This window comes from Dasypus novemcinctus, chromosome 6 (genome assembly GCF_030445035.2).
Source record: "Dasypus novemcinctus isolate mDasNov1 chromosome 6, mDasNov1.1.hap2, whole genome shotgun sequence".
NCBI classification, from domain to species: domain Eukaryota; kingdom Metazoa; phylum Chordata; class Mammalia; order Cingulata; family Dasypodidae; genus Dasypus; species Dasypus novemcinctus.
Window position 1 is genome coordinate 48843021 of NC_080678.1, and position 18417 is coordinate 48861437.

Genomic DNA, 18417 nt, shown 5'->3' on the forward strand with positions numbered 1-18417 from the left:
ATATTGGATCAAACCTTTAAGGAATCCCCGATTGCCATTAGGTCTACCTCAGACTTCTCTGTGAAGTCAGTGTGGGAACTGTCCTAGCTCTTGGTCTACAGAGAAGGGGGCTGGGTATCCACTAGAGTCTTCTAGGCTTTCTTTATGTGTAGTCTTTAAGATTTAGCAAAGACAGGATGAGATGACTACAACAGGATTATGAACACTTCTTTTCTTTCTCTCTTTAAAATTTTTTAATAATACGGTAACATTACTTTATGAATTAAAAAGATAAATTGCAAAAATGAATCTAGAAAACTTACTGCCTCTTTGATAATTTCAAATCTTTTTTCATCAATCTCAAAGGTAGCCATTTTCTCAATAATCTTCTTTAGCAAAATTGGCTGCTTGTCATTGTAACCTTTCACTGAGAGCTACAGAAAGAATTCAGGGTATTAAAAACTAGACATACCATGAAACAACTTCCAAATAAACATACAAAAATATTTTTAAGCTATTCAGAAAACCTCAAAGTAATAAATGAAATATTTTTTATTTTTGAATAAAATAAAAATGGAAGAAGAAATGCAATTAATTTAACTTCTCATAAATAGAGTTTAACACTTAGGAAGATAACATTAAACATCTTTTTTTAAGTGTACAATCAATGATATTTGGTATAATCACATAGTTGTGCATTCAACATTAAACACCCTTATTAAGTAATGCTCAAAAGCATAATTTCACTTTTCCTAAAGAAAAATCAATATTAGGTTATGACTCTAAACTATGGCCACACATAATATTATCATCATAAATCAAGTTCTTATTAAATCAAAATTACAACGTATGTTTTAAGTTTCATCTTCAAAAATTCAAAAATGGGGGTTGAATGGGACCTCACATATATATTTTTAATGTAATATTATTACAAAGTCAATTAAAAAAAAAAAAGATTTTAAAAAAAGGAAACCAATGACATCTATAGGGAATTAGCTAAAAATATGTATCATTAAATTATTGGCAATCATCTTTTATTTTATGTGAAGATAATCTTGACACCATCTTAGATTTTGTAATGAAAATAACATTTATTTTTAAAAAACATATCTGGAGAAATATAGATTAAAGATGACCTATTATTATAAAAAAAAAAATTCAAAAATGAATAAAAATCTTAATCCCATAAGCAAATGGGCTTAAGATTTTTATAGGTGTGGTAAAAAAAGTAAAATGCACAGGGGAATGTTATCTAGCTAACTACTGAACACACTCCAAAATTGCTTATATTTAAATATTTTAAAAATCAACCTTGGAAAAATCTGGCAAACCCAACTTTGCATTATCTGGCATTTTGCCATGTTTCTCATTCACTGCTGTCAATAAGGATCCATACTTCTCGCCACTTGTTTATCTGGTAAGTTCTGCTGATATCCCAAAAGCCAAAACAAAAGCAAATGGGTAGGAAGGATACACTGAATGTACCATCAGGATTTTTCCTGGAGACAGGTTAATGGTCTCTGAAAGCCTAACACTTTGAAAAACAAGGAATATCTATGTTATTATAGTTCCTCATGGTGACACCCACGGCATGACCACACTGCAACTACAACGTCCTGTGAGAATGTTATGCAAAAACCTCAGCAAGAGTGAAGGTCATCAGCAGAGCAAAGAGTATTACATTCCGCAGGGACCAGACTAATAACCAGCAGGAAGTCCATTTTATTACAAATAACTTATTTATGTTAATGGTAATTTGTTACCAAAAATCAAAGGCAAAAACAGAAAATGGATGATTACTTCTCTATTTGGAGATCAGTTTGATCTCTGAGTATCAAGTTTCCCTGGACTTTGAGAATGGTTATATACATTCTTAAACACTAAACAAAAGGTATGAGAGAATTAAGGTGAAAGAAAAAATGGCAGTGTGAAACAAACAAAACTAAAATCCTAAAACCTTTTAGATAAGAATTTTTTAAAAAGGAGTATACAGCACATGCTCTCATTTTAGATTTTACTAGAACACATATTTTCAAGAAAAGTGAGGATGAATATGTGCCGTAAAAGGGATGTTATCTTGGAACTAAAATATAAGCAGCTTGGAAACATATCAAAAAAGTTTTGGGAGAAAGGATCTGGTTATTTCTTGAGATGCATTTAATAACATTTGTTGAAAAACACACAAAAAGTTAATGATGGATGCTACAAAATAAATCAAATGAAAATGGCAGGTGTATTCAAACAGTAACTTTCTACTTTTGTCAGCAGAAATAAAGGAAGCTTATCTATAACTAAAATTCAAGCACCACAACACTAACTGGGTATCTTTCACTTACAGATGTTAATATATTCAAATGCATGAAAAGAACAACATGCTTTGCAAATTAATGTTAAATATCTCAAGCAGAGGAACATGCAAGTAAATGTAGCACACATACATGTTCACAAGGTGCACTAAACTTTACTAAATCATTCATTAGTGGAAGTATTAATGAGTTCTTTAATCATTAAAAAGGTGCAAGGAAAAAAGCCATCAACCTTCTTGTTTGAAAATACAGAAGTTAATAGTTTTCCCAAGCTCAACATAATGCTTAAAACGGTGTGGTGCCTTTCTTTGGCTTTCATTTTACTTACAAGTATTGCATTCATTCCTGATGCAATGCCATAGCTCAAACCTGAGAGGCGTGCTGCATATGTATACTCTTTTAAATCATCCTTCAATAACCTGATAAACAGGTATGTCATGTTGCAATGGAGAGGATCAGCATAAATGTAGCGACTAACAAAAAGAAAAACAAAAGAAATGCTTTGATACCTCAAGCAGTGGCATGGTAATGAAGAAACATGACCGAAGAGTATGGATATGCAGCCTCATGATCTGAATTTCTAGGGAAGCAGTATAGCCAACCTTATTTTTTATAAAGGTAGGAAGACTTCATTCTTTTTTTGTCAGAGACCAAGACTTCAGATACAAAATGGGTGAGATCTCAACCTAAATCAGAGACTAATTTTGTTTGAGAAGAAAAATATGACAATCTGAGGAAAGATGTTTCAAAAAAAAGAAAAAAGAAACCAAGGATAATGTGTATAATATGAATGATATATTGTGGAATATTTAGAATAAGAACAAAAATTAAAATGATGACAAAATATGAGTAGCCATAAAGATTTAAAAAAAGAAATTAAATTCATACCCTCAATCAAAAATGCTTCCATCAAATCAATATAAAAAAATGTTGATAAGTGGAAGGCTCTAAGACATGGGTACTTACATACATCCCATAGATGGTATTTTGGAGATCATAGCTCAAGCCTGCTAGCTCTGCTGCATATGCATACTCGTTGAGTGAGTCTTTGAGGAGCTCAAGGTACAAATAGGCCATGTTACAGTGCAAGGGGTCCACATAAGCAAATGGGCTGGAAGAAAATGTTGACAGTAAAATAGCTGGTTTATACTTCCCAATGTAATGTGGCCTTTGGGATGGATCAAGAAAAGTGAACAGTGGTTAATATAATCTCCTGAGGATATGGTTGAATTCTTGAGTCTGTTATTCTTCTCATGAGATTAAAAAAAAAAGATGTTCTGAAAAAAGCCTCAAATATGCCATGTGTGCTGGTGGCAATGAAGAGGGAGAAGAAATGGCTTACCCTAGTTGGTAGAACTGACCAGTAGGAATGGGCCAAAATTCATGTCTATACTAAGGCTAATAGGAGGAAGCAGGGGGGATAGGGCTGACACAGCATTTGTAGGTCGTCTTCCTACAAGCAAGTCACACTTTTGGTGGGCAGAAGTATGAGATTGAGAAATTCATGTGCTGTGATTTTATGGACTTGGAAGAGAATAAGATGTGAAAATGTTAGCTTATCCTTAAGCTTTCCCCCAAAGCAAAAAAGCTAGAATACCATCAGTAAAACAGTTTATAATTTTCACCACATAACTGCAGCCAGAATCAGAGAATACTTTTCTTTTCTTTTCTTTTTTTTTTTTTGAAGTATTGAGACCGGGGATTGAAACTGGGATCTCAGATGTGGGAAATTGGCATGCAGCCACTGAGCCACATTGGCTCCCAAGTTGTTTTTTTTGTTTGTTTGTTTGCTTGTTGTCATTTTTAGGAGGCATCGGGAATCAAACCTGGGACCAACCGAACCTGGGACCTCCCACGTGGGAAGAAGGCGTTCAACCACTTAAGCCACATTTGTTGCCCTGGGAATAATATTAAAATAGGAAAATATTTAAAGAGCAACAAAAGAAAATAATTATAGTGTGACAGAGCTAAGCAGGACCAAGGAGATCACATAATTTAAAATCTTCATTTTCCAAATAAGAAATATAATTTTTTAAATGTCACATGGGTTGGTAGCAGCAAAGCTGGGACTCAAATGCAAGGGAAATGACTTACTCATTTGACTATTACTACACTGCTTACCTTTACTAGAAGCAAGTAAAAGTTTCATTTGATTCAACAAAAATGTACTACATGCTTACTACAGTGCCAGGCTTTTCTCTAGGCACTGGGAATAAAGATGTAACAAAACAGGCAATGTCCCTGACCTCACAGAGCTTACAGTCTAGTTGGAGAAGATAAATAACAAACAAATTTAAATATGATACACCAGGTGGTAACAGTGCTATGAAGAAAAATTAGCAGGTTAAGGGGAACAGAAATGACAGAGTGGTAATACTGGGGAAGGAGGGTTGCTAGTTTATATAAAATGATCAATCAAGGATCCTCTGATAAGGTGACATCGGAACCTAGACTTGATGAAGTGAGGGAGCAAGCCCTGGGACTATCTGTAGGGAGAGCTTTCCAGGCTGAGGAAACAGCTAGTGCAGAAGACTTGAAGCAGGTGCCTGCTTGGCTTGTTTGGAAGTGAATTAAAAGTTTTATTTTATCTGTAATATATAAATATAACGAATGTACTAAGAGTAAAACCAACAAATGCATCAAAGCTGATACTTAAATAAAAATTAAGAAAAAGCTTATCCACTTAAAGAAATAAAATCAAAGAGAAAAATCCTACAGTTATACATTCTCAGTCTTAAAAATTTAAATGAATCTCTGCCATTGAATTTTCTGAAGTATTATACATTTGTGATGTGTTTCTTTCTCACGCAAGCAGCAGCTCAAAAATTTACAGCACATCTTACAAAAGCAAAATCATCAAAACAAAAGAGGACTCCGACAACTTAGTCCCACCTTTCTTAGCTGGGAGTGAAAAGCCATTAGACTCAGGCTCAGAATATAATTCCAAGAAGTGACCTAAAATGCTGCATCCATGGCAGCTGTGCTAGTGCAATTAGAGATGATCCTAAACTAGCTTCTAAAAGACAGTATGATTCAACTGGAATACCTAAATTCTGGTTCATTTGTTAATTTTTTAAAATCTTACTATTTTGTAATCAGATTCTGTATGCTTAAATATAGATCACGAGGTTTTAACAACTGCAGCTCAGTATAATACAATTCCATTTCTAAAAAGATGAAAAGGATACACACACACACACACACAGAGGGAGGGGAAGAGGAGAGAGGAAAGAGGGAGGAGAGGGAGAATACTCGGTACTCTTTACTCTGGACTATCAAAAAGTGATGCTCTTGACCAACTATAAACTGACAGCCAAAGTCTGGTGCAAAAAATAATCAATCAGCACAGCTCTTGATAATCTATGAATCTCATGCTATAAAACATAATGCTGACATCCCTATAATCTCAACATACCTGGTGAAATACGGATTTTTAATTTAGAATTTTCTTCTCTTTTCCAGAGCATTCAAAACACATCTAGCTTTAATTTCAAATCACTCCAAATGAATAAAAATTTGCAATGAAAAAGCTGATTAACAATGAGTATTACTGCACAGTGAAAGATTTATTTCTCAAACACAGACTGAATTTTTAAAATATCAAATTATGAAGTATAAACCCCAAAATAAAACTTGAATTGGTTGATAATACTCCTTTTTTTTTCTTCCTGTCTGGTTGCGTCATCATCTTTTTGGTGTGTCACTTTGCCACGTGGGGGCCTGCACCTATCTCCACGCTGCACGGGGGCCTGAGCCTCACCATGCAGGTCTAGGCTGCCTTTTTATCTTTTCTTTTCTCTCTTTTTTTTTTTTTTTCCCAGGAGGTCCCAGGGAACCAAACCCAAGTCCTCCATATAATAAACAGGAGCTCAACTGCTTGAGCCATAGCCACTTCCCTGGTTGATATACTTTTACCATGCAAGTAAACAAAAAGAGACAGAGATGAACTAGAGATTTGTTTTGAGAAATCATTGCAATGGTAGCAATATTCATATAATTTACTAATACAGCTTCCTTTTTGTGATTTTTAAGTAATCAAGCCAGAAATAGATAAAGCAACGTCTAGAGCAGGGGTTCTTAACAAGGGGTCCATGACCTTGAATTGAAATTTTAAAAAAAACATTATTCTTGTGGGAACATGTTCGTGCAGGTGAGATATATTTATTAAATAATATATAGTATGATGTGGACTTAGTAAGGGGTCCGTGGTTTTCACCTGACTGGCAAAGGGGTCCGTGGAACAAAAAAGGTTAAGACCCCTGGTCTAAAGGCTCCAGACAATTAAAGGATTGGAGGGAACTCAACGTCATTTAATAACTATTACCTCTTCTTTAGGGCAGGTTCCAAGAATATAAAACCAATGCAACAATAAAAAACACCCCCAGTTTAATCTTTCATCAGTGAATATTCTGAGTGCCTCTACAGCCTCCTCCTATTATAAAATTCTGAAGGTTAGGAAGATTCTCCTAATATCTAACACAAATCATTTCAGTTAAAAGATGGACTCCTCAATGGAAAGGAAGTCTTTCCTTACAATAACGCTTAGCAGTGGTAGTTTTCCCTTGTCTAGGCTAAATAATTCTGTTTCTAGACAAGGGTTCTAAGAAAGCACAGAAAACTTGTAGAAATGAAATTGATGATTTTTATAAGCTTTGTAGCTAGATTCATTTTACATACCTGAAAAATTCAAAGTTGAGACAAGCTTTAGGCAAGAAAAACTTATCATCCTGTTTGAACCAGAGTTTGCTCATAGCTGTATCCTGTGATGGAGAAACAATTTGGTTAAGGAAATATGTGCATAGTCAGCAAAAACATTCAATCAAATCAGTCTTCAGAAGGACAAAGGCAATGGTTAAGAGTTTTGCTCTGGAGAAGCTGCCATTCCATGGCCTTGAAGCATACTCAAGAGTGTTACCAGGTGAGAAGTTGGAGGGAGAAGTTACTGATTTGAGTAGTAAAGAGAAATCAAGTTTCTATCTCCCCTTGGTTAGGGAGATGGGGCCACCGTGGAAGAAGAGAGAGATCAGAGAAGCCAATACAATGTTCCTGTCCCTTGTCCTTCTGGGTACCAGGAGAGAGATGCAAGAGTCCTTAGGGTGCTGTGGCAGCCAGTCTCCAAGGTGCCACCAACAATGCCCACCTCCTGAGATTCATACCCATGTGTAGTCCCCTCCCATACTGGACTGGGGTTGGTTTGACCAACAGAATATGATGGAAGTGATGGTATGACAATTCTAAGATTATAAAAGACACTGTGGCTCTCACCCTGGGCACTCATTCTTGCTTGGATCACTTGCTTTGGGCAAAGCCAGATGCCATATCAACGAACTCTATGGAGAGGCCCATGTGGTAAAGAATTCAGGCCAGCCAACCACCATGCAATTCAACTTAGAAGGGAGTCCTCCAGCCCTATTTGAACTTTCAGATGACTACAGAGCCCTGGCCAACAGATTAACTCCAACTTATGAGAGACCCTGAGCTAGAACTATCCAACTACACTACTAGATTCCTGACCCTCAGAAATTATTTGAGATAATAACTATTTGCAGTTTCAAGCTATTAAATTTTACAGTAAACAACACAGAAAAGAGAGACAAAGGGGAGAGTCAAGTTGAAAGTGCAGCAGAGACCAGGAACTGAGGTGATGCAATTGACAGAGAACCTCTGTCCACATCAGAGGCCCCTAGGATTGAATCCTGGTGAATCCTAGAGGAGAAAATAAGAAGAGAGGACAAAAAGAGAAATCACAGAGTGAACAGACACAGACAGCAAAAAGAGCAGGGCGAGGAAGGAGGAGGGGAAGGGGAAGGAAAAAATAAAAAGGCGAGGTAAACAAGTTTCTCTTTGCGTAGCCTAATATATCTCATTAAAATGTCTCATTTTTAAAGAAAAATGGTTGCCTTGTTAATAATCTAGTTACTTGAGATAAGTTAAATTTGATGCTTCTAAACACTGATTCTTATCTCATAGTATTAATGCAATATAAGTTTGGTTATAGGAAGAAAATAAAAAGAAGGAAAGATGTGTAATGGGGATGATGGAGGACTTGCAAGAGTTTAGAAAGAGGTTGCAATGCAATAATTTGACTCATTTTTCTATACAATTTACCAAAGGTGTAAAATAATGACATGAAAAGAACGTTTTGAAAAAAAAAAACCAGCACACACACACACAAATACTCCACTTCATAATCATGCTTCACACTTGCTTATAACTCCATTAACTTCAAATAACCACTTTTTCATAATGAGAATTGTTTCCAAGCGCAAAAAATCCAATAGACTCCCTTGGACATGCACTCTTCCAGGTTTTAGAGATTCTTTCTTATCTCTAACTTCCATGATGCAGCATAAGTTATTTCCTTATTGGATCTTCAGTGGATCTGGAAATGTGACTGCTACTTTTAGATAGACTTGTGGTTCTAGCCCAGACTTAATTTTTCTTCTGCAATGAAAATAATTTCCTAGATTGTATGTTTAATAGGTTTGCTTGCTTACTTTAATATTTCTAGCCATCTAATATTTTGTGGTTATTCTTTCTGCAACTTTTCTATGTCACCTCTTAAGATGTGAGCCTTCCAAATCAAGATAGTACCAAATATAAGAAACCATCCCTCTACTCCCTTCCATGTAATAGTTCTGTTCTCCAAATTTAAAATCAATGACTGTAATGAGTTACCTTAATAAGAGCAGGATATGGTGTTGCCTCTTTTTCTAATGACAAAATCTCAAAATTTGTAGGAATAAATTCATTCTTTGTGGGTAGCTTAAATTTTCCATTCAGGTCAGCATTTTGCCATTTCTGGATAAATAATGAGAAACACACATATCCAAGCAAATTAGAATCTGATTCAAGAGTTTAGAACAGTTAGCTCAATTTTTAAGCAAAAATTAAGGCGATAAATGTCACACAGCATTATTTCCTTCATACATAAACAGGCCACTAAGAAGATCTATCAATGATTTCAAGAAACTTGAGTTGGTCTTTTTGGCACAAATGAAGGTTTTACACTTAATCTATCATTCCTCTTTACACATCTCCAAAATGACTAAATGAGGTTATCTCCATAATGAGATAAGGTTTGCTCAAGCTCTTTAAAATATAGAAATAATCTGTACAGGATGCATTCCCACAACTGCTTGACAATCACTTACATAAAATCAAAATTTACATGTATTGCCTGAGAGCTGAGCTAAAGAGGCTTCATTCACTTTAGTACTTGTTTTGAAGTCATGCCCCATTCCTTCCCCAGATGGCCACATGAACTTTCAAATGAGCCAGTAAATAATTCGAACACAAGACTAAAGCAAAGGTGAGACTTAAATCTAGGTAGAGGGGAAGATATAACTTGAAGGTTGATCAGTTTCATGGGGCTCTTTCCTAAAGATAAGTGGGAAAAACCACAGGCCACTGATTTCTGAAATCTAATTTACATGGCTTTTCATTATTTAAAAAAAAAAACTTAATTAACTACCAATAATTCCAGGTTCAGTAATTTGGTCTTCAGCTGATATGGCAGAGACATAAGCACAGTTCTATTTTGATCCCTGCTTTTGTGTCTTTAGGCACCAGGATGATGGGTATGTTGGCCATATTACAAGTAGCAGTCTTCAGAATGGCTGCATAGCAGGGACTGGGAAATACTTTGTAAGTAATTTTACTGCTGAGTTCCAGATACATTTGTTTTAAAAAATTCCCATTTGAGGCACGTTTGTCATGATCAGAGTCTGATAAACAAGGATCTCTCGTCTTAGGAATATTTCAGACCCAGCACTAATTCATGGAAGAAAGATGTGCTCTCTTTGTGCACTGTGAACATGAGAGATACCAGAGGGATCAGATGATTTTCTTTATTAAATGATTTCATTTTTCTTTATTGTCATTATACAGATCCATTTAAGAAATGTCTATTACTTGAGTTTAACCAGAATGTAGACAGTGTAAGACTTTAAGTAAAGGACTCAACATCAGAGTTACACAGCCAATGAGCAAAAGAAAAAAAGAGAAAAAGTACTAGACAAGCAGACAACACTCAGAGCAAAATTTGACTACTATTGAAAAGGGTAAAATACTACCTGAACTTCCTTGTTTGGAAGAAAATCATGATTTTCCCTACCCCCAATACTGACAAAAAGAGCAATGATGTAATATGGGGCATAAAATATACTGTCTCCTAAAGTGAAGACAGTACAAATCCCAGAGAGTCTCCGAGACTGTGTTTACAACAATAATGCAAGCTTTCTGGAGCGCTCCCATCTGACTTTCATGCGCCCTACTCCCATCTCTTCTCCCCTTTCTTGGTGCCTTTGCTTCTCTGTGTACACTGTATTTCAATGCTCTCTGAGTACTGGGAGTCTGCTTTACAGCCCTGTAATTTGACAGACACATGAGAAAGTGGCCAAGAGCCATGTCTTCGTGCCAAAACCTAAGCTCTAGTTCTCTGCCATCCCCTTTCACATGCCTCTCTGAACACAACAGACATCACTGGGCCATCATTCTCCACATTCTGGTCCCTCAGTTGGTGGATTTGGAGAGCTCATGTACATCTCTTAATACATCAGACATTCAAAAATGGGTTAACCCTACCTTAATGACTTCATCTGAGATAGCTTCTTGTTTGTACTGGGTTCCATACCACTCTTCTGTGCAATCAGTTTTTCCTTCAAAAGATTTGGATACTACTGCAACCCTAGAGATAGAAGAAAAAGAAAAAACAAACAGAAAAAAAAACTTATTTGTATATAAATTTATAGTACCCAACTCATGAAAACATAAATAACATCCAGAATGTGTTCGGCTTCTAAGACTCAGCTAATCCTGTAAGGCTTAGTCCAAACTGGCCATGTATAGAGAGGTTTCTAACCATAGACCCTATTATCTTTTGGTTCTGAGGGGAGGGGGAAGGAAAAACAAGTGGAACACAGGGCAGTGAAATTGTTTCCTGCATGATACTGCAGTGACTGATACAGGCCATTATACATTTTGTCAAAATCTATAAAATCATATAGTACAAAGTGTAAACCATAATGTAAATTATAGACCTTGGTAGTAGCAATGCTTTAATATTTGTTCATCAATTGTAACAAATGTACCACACTAACATTATTAATAGGGAAAAATGTGAGAGGGAGAGGGGGTGGGGTATATAGAATCCCCTATACTTTCCATGTAACTTTTCTGCAATCTAAAACATCTTTTTAAAAAAAGTTTATTCTATGAAAAAAAAAGGGGGGGAGAGGAGGATTTGTCAGATACAATATTTAGTGATTCAGATAATTATACACCAAAGTAAAGTGTATGAATAACATTTGAAATGTTCTAAGAATGTACATATGAAATAGAAAAAGACTTCATCAAACCAGGTGCATATCAAATATTAGAGTAACAAAAAGAGATACCTTTGCATACAAAGAGTTAGTGTACTATTAAGTAATTCAAAACTGAAATATACAATGGAAGGATATGTACTTTGTAAAGCATTTTAAAATGTAGGGAAGGGGAATAAGAGTAGAAACTGGATACACACATCAAACCTACACAAAATTCCATGAACCAGAGTGTGTCAGTACAGGGAAGAGCACTTGAATTAGGAGAAAAGGAATAAAAGGGCACAAGGAAGCAGACGTGGCTCAACTGAGAGTGTCCGTCTACCATATGGAGGGTCCAGGGTTCAATCCCCAGGGCCTCTTGACCCGTGTGGTAAGCTGGCCTGCGTGCAGTGCTGCTGTGAGCAAGGAGTGCCGTGCCACACAGGGGTGCCCTAGCATAGGGGTGCCCAATGCGAAAGGAATGCGCCCTGCAAGGAGAGCTGCCTTGCGTGAAAAAAGCACACCCACCCAGGAGTGACACCGCACACACGGAGAGCTGATGCAACAAGATGATGCAACAAAAAAGAGATGCAGTTTCCCAGTGCTGCTGGATAATGCAAACAGATGCAGAAGAACACACAGTGAATGGACACAGAGAGCAAACAATGGGGGGGAAGGAGAGAGAAATAAATAGAATAAATCTTCAAAAAAAAAAAAAAAGGGCACAATAATCAAAGTATACTGCATATAGCTGCAGTATATGTAACTACAAATAGTTAAGAAAAACTGGCACAGACATAGCAGCATTTTAGATTATCTGCAAGAAATCTAATTATGTTCAAAAATTGTTTTTATGGCACTTTTCTCTTAAACACAAGAGGAGGTAATGCTAGTCTATACTTAATTCTGTTCACAAAGAACTGTCTGCTGATACAGGACTGACATGATTCTCAGAAATACGAGAAAAAATTATCTTTTCACACTGAAATTACAACAGTGAGATAAGGCAACAATGGGCAGAAATGACTATTGATTTTGGACTTCAAGTCAGCACTTTCAGACGGAATTAAGAGTTGTTAGGGCTGGACAGAATTCCAATGAGAGACTATAGATATTAAAAGTCATTATGGTACCCAAGGAATGATTTCTTGTTAAGTGATCCCTAAGAGAGAAAAAGGGAGAAGACAGTCAAAGAATGCAGAGAAATTTCAAAGGTAATTGTGATGAACTCAAAAGGAATCAGTCCAATGGGCCTGGCATTTACACACTCGGATTTTGGTTAAGATTCTGACTTTCTTTGAGATCTCACCACAATCACAATTAAGATCTAAACTAGGCAAAGTCATTTAGTTGCTTTGAGCTTTAGTTTCACTACTTTTTTAAAATGGGGGTTCAAATTAGATGAATTCTAGTCTTCTAATAGTAGGATTCTACAATATCATAACATCAAATTAGATTCTGTAAAGATACATACAGGGAAGAGGACGTCGCTCAATGGTTGAGCACCTGCTTCCCATGTACGAGGTCCTGGGTTCAATCCCTGATACCTCCTAAAAAAAACAAAAAACTATTGATGAGATTTGTGATGACTTGGGAGTTATGTACTCCAGAACATCTTCTTAAACGTAATCACTCCTGTGGGTGTAAACCCATTGTAAATAGAACTTTGGATGAGGTTATTTCAGTTAGGTGTGGCCCACCTGACTCAGAATGGGTCCTAATTCTATTACCGAAGGTTTTATAGGAAAGGCAGCAGAGAGAGAAAAATTCAGAAAGCAGCCAGAAGCTGAAAGTCAATGGAACCTAGAAGAGAAAGGAGAAGCCAGGAGAAGCTGCCATGTGCATTGCTATGATAAGAGAAAAGCCAAGGATCAAGGACTGCTGACAGCCAGTCCCAGAACGCCACAATCTTCCAGGAGAAAGTATCACCTTGATGATGCGTTGATTTTGGATACCTCCTAGACTCAAAATCGTGAGCCAAAAAATTCCCATTGTTTAAACTAACTCATTGCATCACGTTTGCTTTGGCAGCTAGAAAACTGAAACAAGACTCAAGATCAAATAATTACTAAAGAATAGTCACAGGAAGGCTAAAGTGATGAAAAAATTGAGGCTCATAAAAAATGCTAAAATCCTTATTTTAAGAAGCATTTCTTAGAAAAGTAAGAAGGAAGTAAGAAAGGACAGGCTAGGGAAGCGGACTTGGCCCAGTGGTTAGGGAGTCCGCCTACCACATGGGAGGTCCAGGTTCAAACCCCAGGCCTCCTTGTATCTGTGTGGAGCTGGCCCATGCACAGTGCTGATGCGCACAAGGAGTGCCGTGCCACGCAGGGGTGTCCCCACGTAGGGGAGCCCCACGCACAAGGAGTGCGCCCCGTAAGGAGAGCCGCCCAGCATGAAAGAAAGTGCAGCCTGCCCAGGAATGGCACCGCACACACGGAGAGCTGACACAGCAGGATGATGCAACAAAAAGAAACACAGATTCCCGTGCCAGTGACAACAGAAGCAGACAAAGACGACGCAGCAAATAGACACAGAGAACAGACAACCAGGGTGGAGGTAGAGGGGAGAGAAATAAATAAATAAATCTTTAAAAAAAAAAAAAAAAAGGACAGGCTAAAAGCTGAGAGAAATCAAACAATTTTTACTGAGCCCTTATGAGCATAAATTCTGGAGAAGTCAAATAAAAGTTTCTACCTAGAAGGAACTCATACTTTAATAGGACACATTACTTAAAGCAAACTTTGATAAGCTGATCTCATGTTAACAGACGACAGGACTATTCCTCTTTTTTCACTCTCTCTAAACTGCAAAGGTAGACCAAACAGCAGAAAAAGGAATTGAAGCCCAGGATAAGAAGTAGCTAACTGATTCAAATGTGTTCATATCTCCAAGCACAGATGACTCACATTCTCTGATGCTTACACAACTAACAAATTGGAAGAGGACAACTGTCCACAAACTTCAAGAAATGTTGGAGGACAGGAGAGGAGACAAATCTAGAAATGGGAATGAATAAGATGGCAGCAGAGTAAGGAGGTCCTAGAGTGCTGCAGGGCCGTTAGTAGTCTCCCACAGCCATCTAAAGCACTTTGGGGGCTCTATGAGATGAGAAGAGGATCCTGCAACATCTTTGAAAGAATGGAAGGAGGAGACAACTGCCCATCTATAGAGAAGATTCCTAAGTAGAGCATGCCATGCCCCGGAGGCTGGTGCCCATGCTCCACTGGTGGCACAAGCTGCCTTGGGAGCTATTCCGTGGCTGGAATTGTAAGCTCTACTTCCCAAAAATGGGGTAGAAAGAGACGGCTGGGCACTAACTTCAGCTACTGATTAGTAAATTTGGCAGGCTAAAGTATAATCCTAAGAAGAGTTAAAGTTTGAACCTAAGTTACAAAGAGGCAAGTAGCTACCATTTTAACTCTGCCCATGGTACAAGGGGAAGCAGGATGGACTGAAAATCACAGCACTGGTAGGGACCGGCTTCTTTCCATCCAGATCTGACTAGAATTATTTCACATGGCTGTAGCTCTGTCCCTACCCCTGGCAAAGGAGAAAGGTGGGAGAAGCTTCATCAGTCCCTGGGGCAATGAGGACAGCTTGAGCCTCCACAGCTTAGAGTATCAACTACAGCCTTTGGCTCCTACTACACAACCAGCAAGGGAGAAAGGGCAAGAAAGACCTAAACTAAAAAGAGAAACTGCACCCAGAATAAATACATCTAGTAAGCCAGATACCAAAACAACAACAAAAAATTACAATCCATACCAAAAAAACGGGAAGATATGGACCAGTAAAAGGAACAAGATAAGCCTCCTGATGACATAAAGGAGTTGAGACAACTAATCATAGATGTTTAAACAAATATCCTTAATAAATTCAGTGACATGGCTAAAGAGATTAAGGATATTAGGAAGACAGTGAATGAGCACTAAGAAGAATTTGAAAGCATACATAGAAAAACAGCAATTCTTAAGGGAAATAAAGGCTCAATAACTGAATTTAAGAATACACTGGAATCATAAAATAATATATTTGATGAGGGAGAAGAAAGGATTGGTGAGCTTAAAGAAATGGCCTCTGAAAGCAAATGAAGAGCAGATGAGGAACAGAAAAAATTGAACAAGATCTCAGGGAACTAAATGACAGCAAGAGATGTATAAACATATGTGTTATGTGTGTCCCAGAAGGAGAAGAGAAGGGGGAGGGGCAGAAAGAACATTTGAAGAGATAATGATAGAAAATTTCCCAACCCTACTGAAGGACATGGATATCTATGTCTAAGAGGCACAATGTACTTCCATCTGAATAAATCCAAATACACCAACTCCGAGACACATACTGATCAGAACGTCAGATGCCAAAGAAAAAGAGAGAATTCTGAGAGCAGCAAGAGAAAAGCAATGCATAACATATAAGAAATACCCAATAAGATTAAATGCCCGATTTCTCATTAGAAATCCCGAAGGCAAGAAGACAGTGATATGATATATTTAAAATACTGCAAGAGAAAAACTTACAGCCAAGAATCTTATATCCGGCAAGACTGTCTTTCAAAAATGAGGGTGAGTTTAGAATATTCACAGATAAACAGAAACTGAGAGAGTCTGTAACCAAGAGACCGACTTTGCAGGAAATACATAAGGGTGTGCTACAGTCTGAAAAGACAAGACAGGAGAGGCTTAGAAGAGAGTCTAGAAATGAAGATAATATCAGTAAAAGTAAAGAAGTGTCAAAAGAGTGGTGAAAATATAATATGACAGATAAAACTCAAATATTTAGTAATAAACTTAACCAATGATGTAAAGCATTTGCATTCAGAAAGCTTTAACTCATTGTTAAATTTAAAAAGACCTAAATAATTGGAAGAACATTCCATGCTCATGAATTAGAAGACCAAGTATCATTAAGATGTCAATTCTACTCAAATTGATACACACATTCAAGGCAATCCTGATAAAAATTTCAACAGTACTTTTTAAATAAATGGAAAACATGTGGTTATCAAATTTATTTTGGAAAATAAGAAGTCTTGAATAGCCATAAACATCTTACAAAGGGAAAGCAAAGTTGGAGAACTCTCACTTGCAGATTTTAAATCATATTACCTACTTACAGTGGTAAAAACAGCATGGTACTGGCATAAAGACAGACACATAGACCAATGGAACCAAATCAATGGTTCAGAAACAAACCCTCAAATGACTCAAACAATTGAGTCAAATGATTTTTTTTTTAAGATTTATTTATCTCCCCTTCTCCCCCTACCCTACTTGTCTGTTCTCTGTGACTATTTGCTGCGTGTTCTTTGTCTGCTTCTGTTGTTATCAGCGGCACAGGAATTTGTGTTTCTTTTCGTTGTGTCATCTTGTTGTGTCAGCTCTCCATGTGCGCAGTGCCATTCCTGGGCAGGCTGCACTTTCTTTCCCGCTGGGCAACTCTCCTTACGCTTGTGCGTGGGGCTTCCCTACGCGGGGGACACCCCTGCGTGGCACGGTACTCCTTGCACTCATCAGCACTGCGTGTGGGCCGGCTCCACACAGGTCAAGGAGGCCCGGGGTTTGAACCACAGACCTCCCATGTGGTAGACGGACGCCCAAACCACTGGGCCAAGTCTGCTCCCCAAGTCAGATGATTTTTGACAAGCCTGCCAAACTCACCCAGCTCAGGCAGAACAGTCCATTCAACAAATGGTGCTGAGAGAACTGGAAGAAATCTTCAAAATTGTCTAGGAAATGCTATTATAAAGTCTAAAACTTTTTTCCTAATAATGAACTGGATATCCATAACCAAAAGAAGGAAAGATGAACCCTATCTCATACCTTATACAAAAATTAACTCTAAATTGATTTTTAAAAAAAACCTAAATATAAAAGCAAGAGCTATACAGCTTCTAAAAGAAAATGTAGGAAAACATCTTTCAAGACCTAGTGGTCAGGAAGTGGATTTGGCTCAACTGATAGAGCATCCACCCACTACATGGGAGGTCCAGGATTCAAACCCAGGGCCTCCTGACCCATGTGGTGAATTGGCCCATGCGTAGTGGTATCATGCACAAGAAGTGCCGTGCCATGCAGGAGTGTCCCCACATAGGGAGCCCCCGCACAAGGAGTGAACCTCGTAAGGAAAGCCGCCCAGTGTGAAAAAAGTGCAGCCTGTGCAGGAGTGGCACCACACACACACACACGGAGAGCTGACACAGCAAGATGACGCAACAAAAAGAGACACCGATTCCCGGTGCCACTGACAAGAATGCAAGCAGACACAGAAGAACACACAGGGAAGAGGACTTGACCCAGCGGTTAGGGCGTCCGTCTACCACATGGGAGGTCCGTGGTTCAAACCCTGGGCCTCCTTGATCCGTGTGGAACTGGCCCATGCACAGTGCTGATGCATGCAAGGAGTGCCATGCCACGCAGGGGTGTCCCCGCGTAGGGGAGCCCCACGCACAAGGAGTGCACCCCATAAGGAGAGCCTCCCCGCGCGAAATAAAGTGCAGCCTGCCTAAGAATGGCACAGCCCACACGGAGAAATGACACAAGATGAGGCAGCAAAAAGAAACACAGATTCCCGTGTGGCTGACAACAACAGAAGCAGACAAAGAAGATGCAGCAAATAGACACAGAGAACAGACAACTGGGGTGGAGGGGAAGGGGAGAGAAATAAATAAATAAATAGATAGATAAATAAATCTTCCACCTTCTTCATATGCCTTGGTTTTATTTATTTTTGCATTTTAAAAAATTTATTGAAGTATATCACTCATATATAAACATACATAAACAGTAAGTGTATAGTAATAGTTGTGAACTTACAAAATAGAC

The 18417-nt window shown here is 37.9% G+C and overlaps 1 protein-coding gene across 7 annotated transcripts in view; it reads right to left on the reverse strand.

The window, feature by feature from the left end:
- Nucleotides 1-18417, reverse strand: part of IDE (insulin degrading enzyme) — a 126442-nt gene that overhangs the window by 32147 nt on the left and 75878 nt on the right. For 4 of the 7 annotated variants that reach the window (XM_004449999.5, XM_071215771.1, XM_058298777.2 and 1 more), the window contains 5 exons: nucleotides 10872-10974; nucleotides 8964-9086; nucleotides 6963-7045; nucleotides 3252-3396; nucleotides 303-413 (listed from right to left, as the gene is read on the reverse strand). In XM_004449999.5, coding sequence (XP_004450056.1) covers nucleotides 303-413; nucleotides 3252-3396; nucleotides 6963-7045; nucleotides 8964-9086; nucleotides 10872-10974 — 565 coding nt within the window. Of the gene's footprint in view, nucleotides 1-302; nucleotides 414-2613; nucleotides 2759-3251; nucleotides 3397-6962; nucleotides 7046-8963; nucleotides 9087-10871; nucleotides 10975-18417 lie in introns of all 7 variants that reach the window. The other 3 variants (XM_023585816.3, XM_071215773.1, XM_071215772.1) reach the window with 1 other exon arrangement.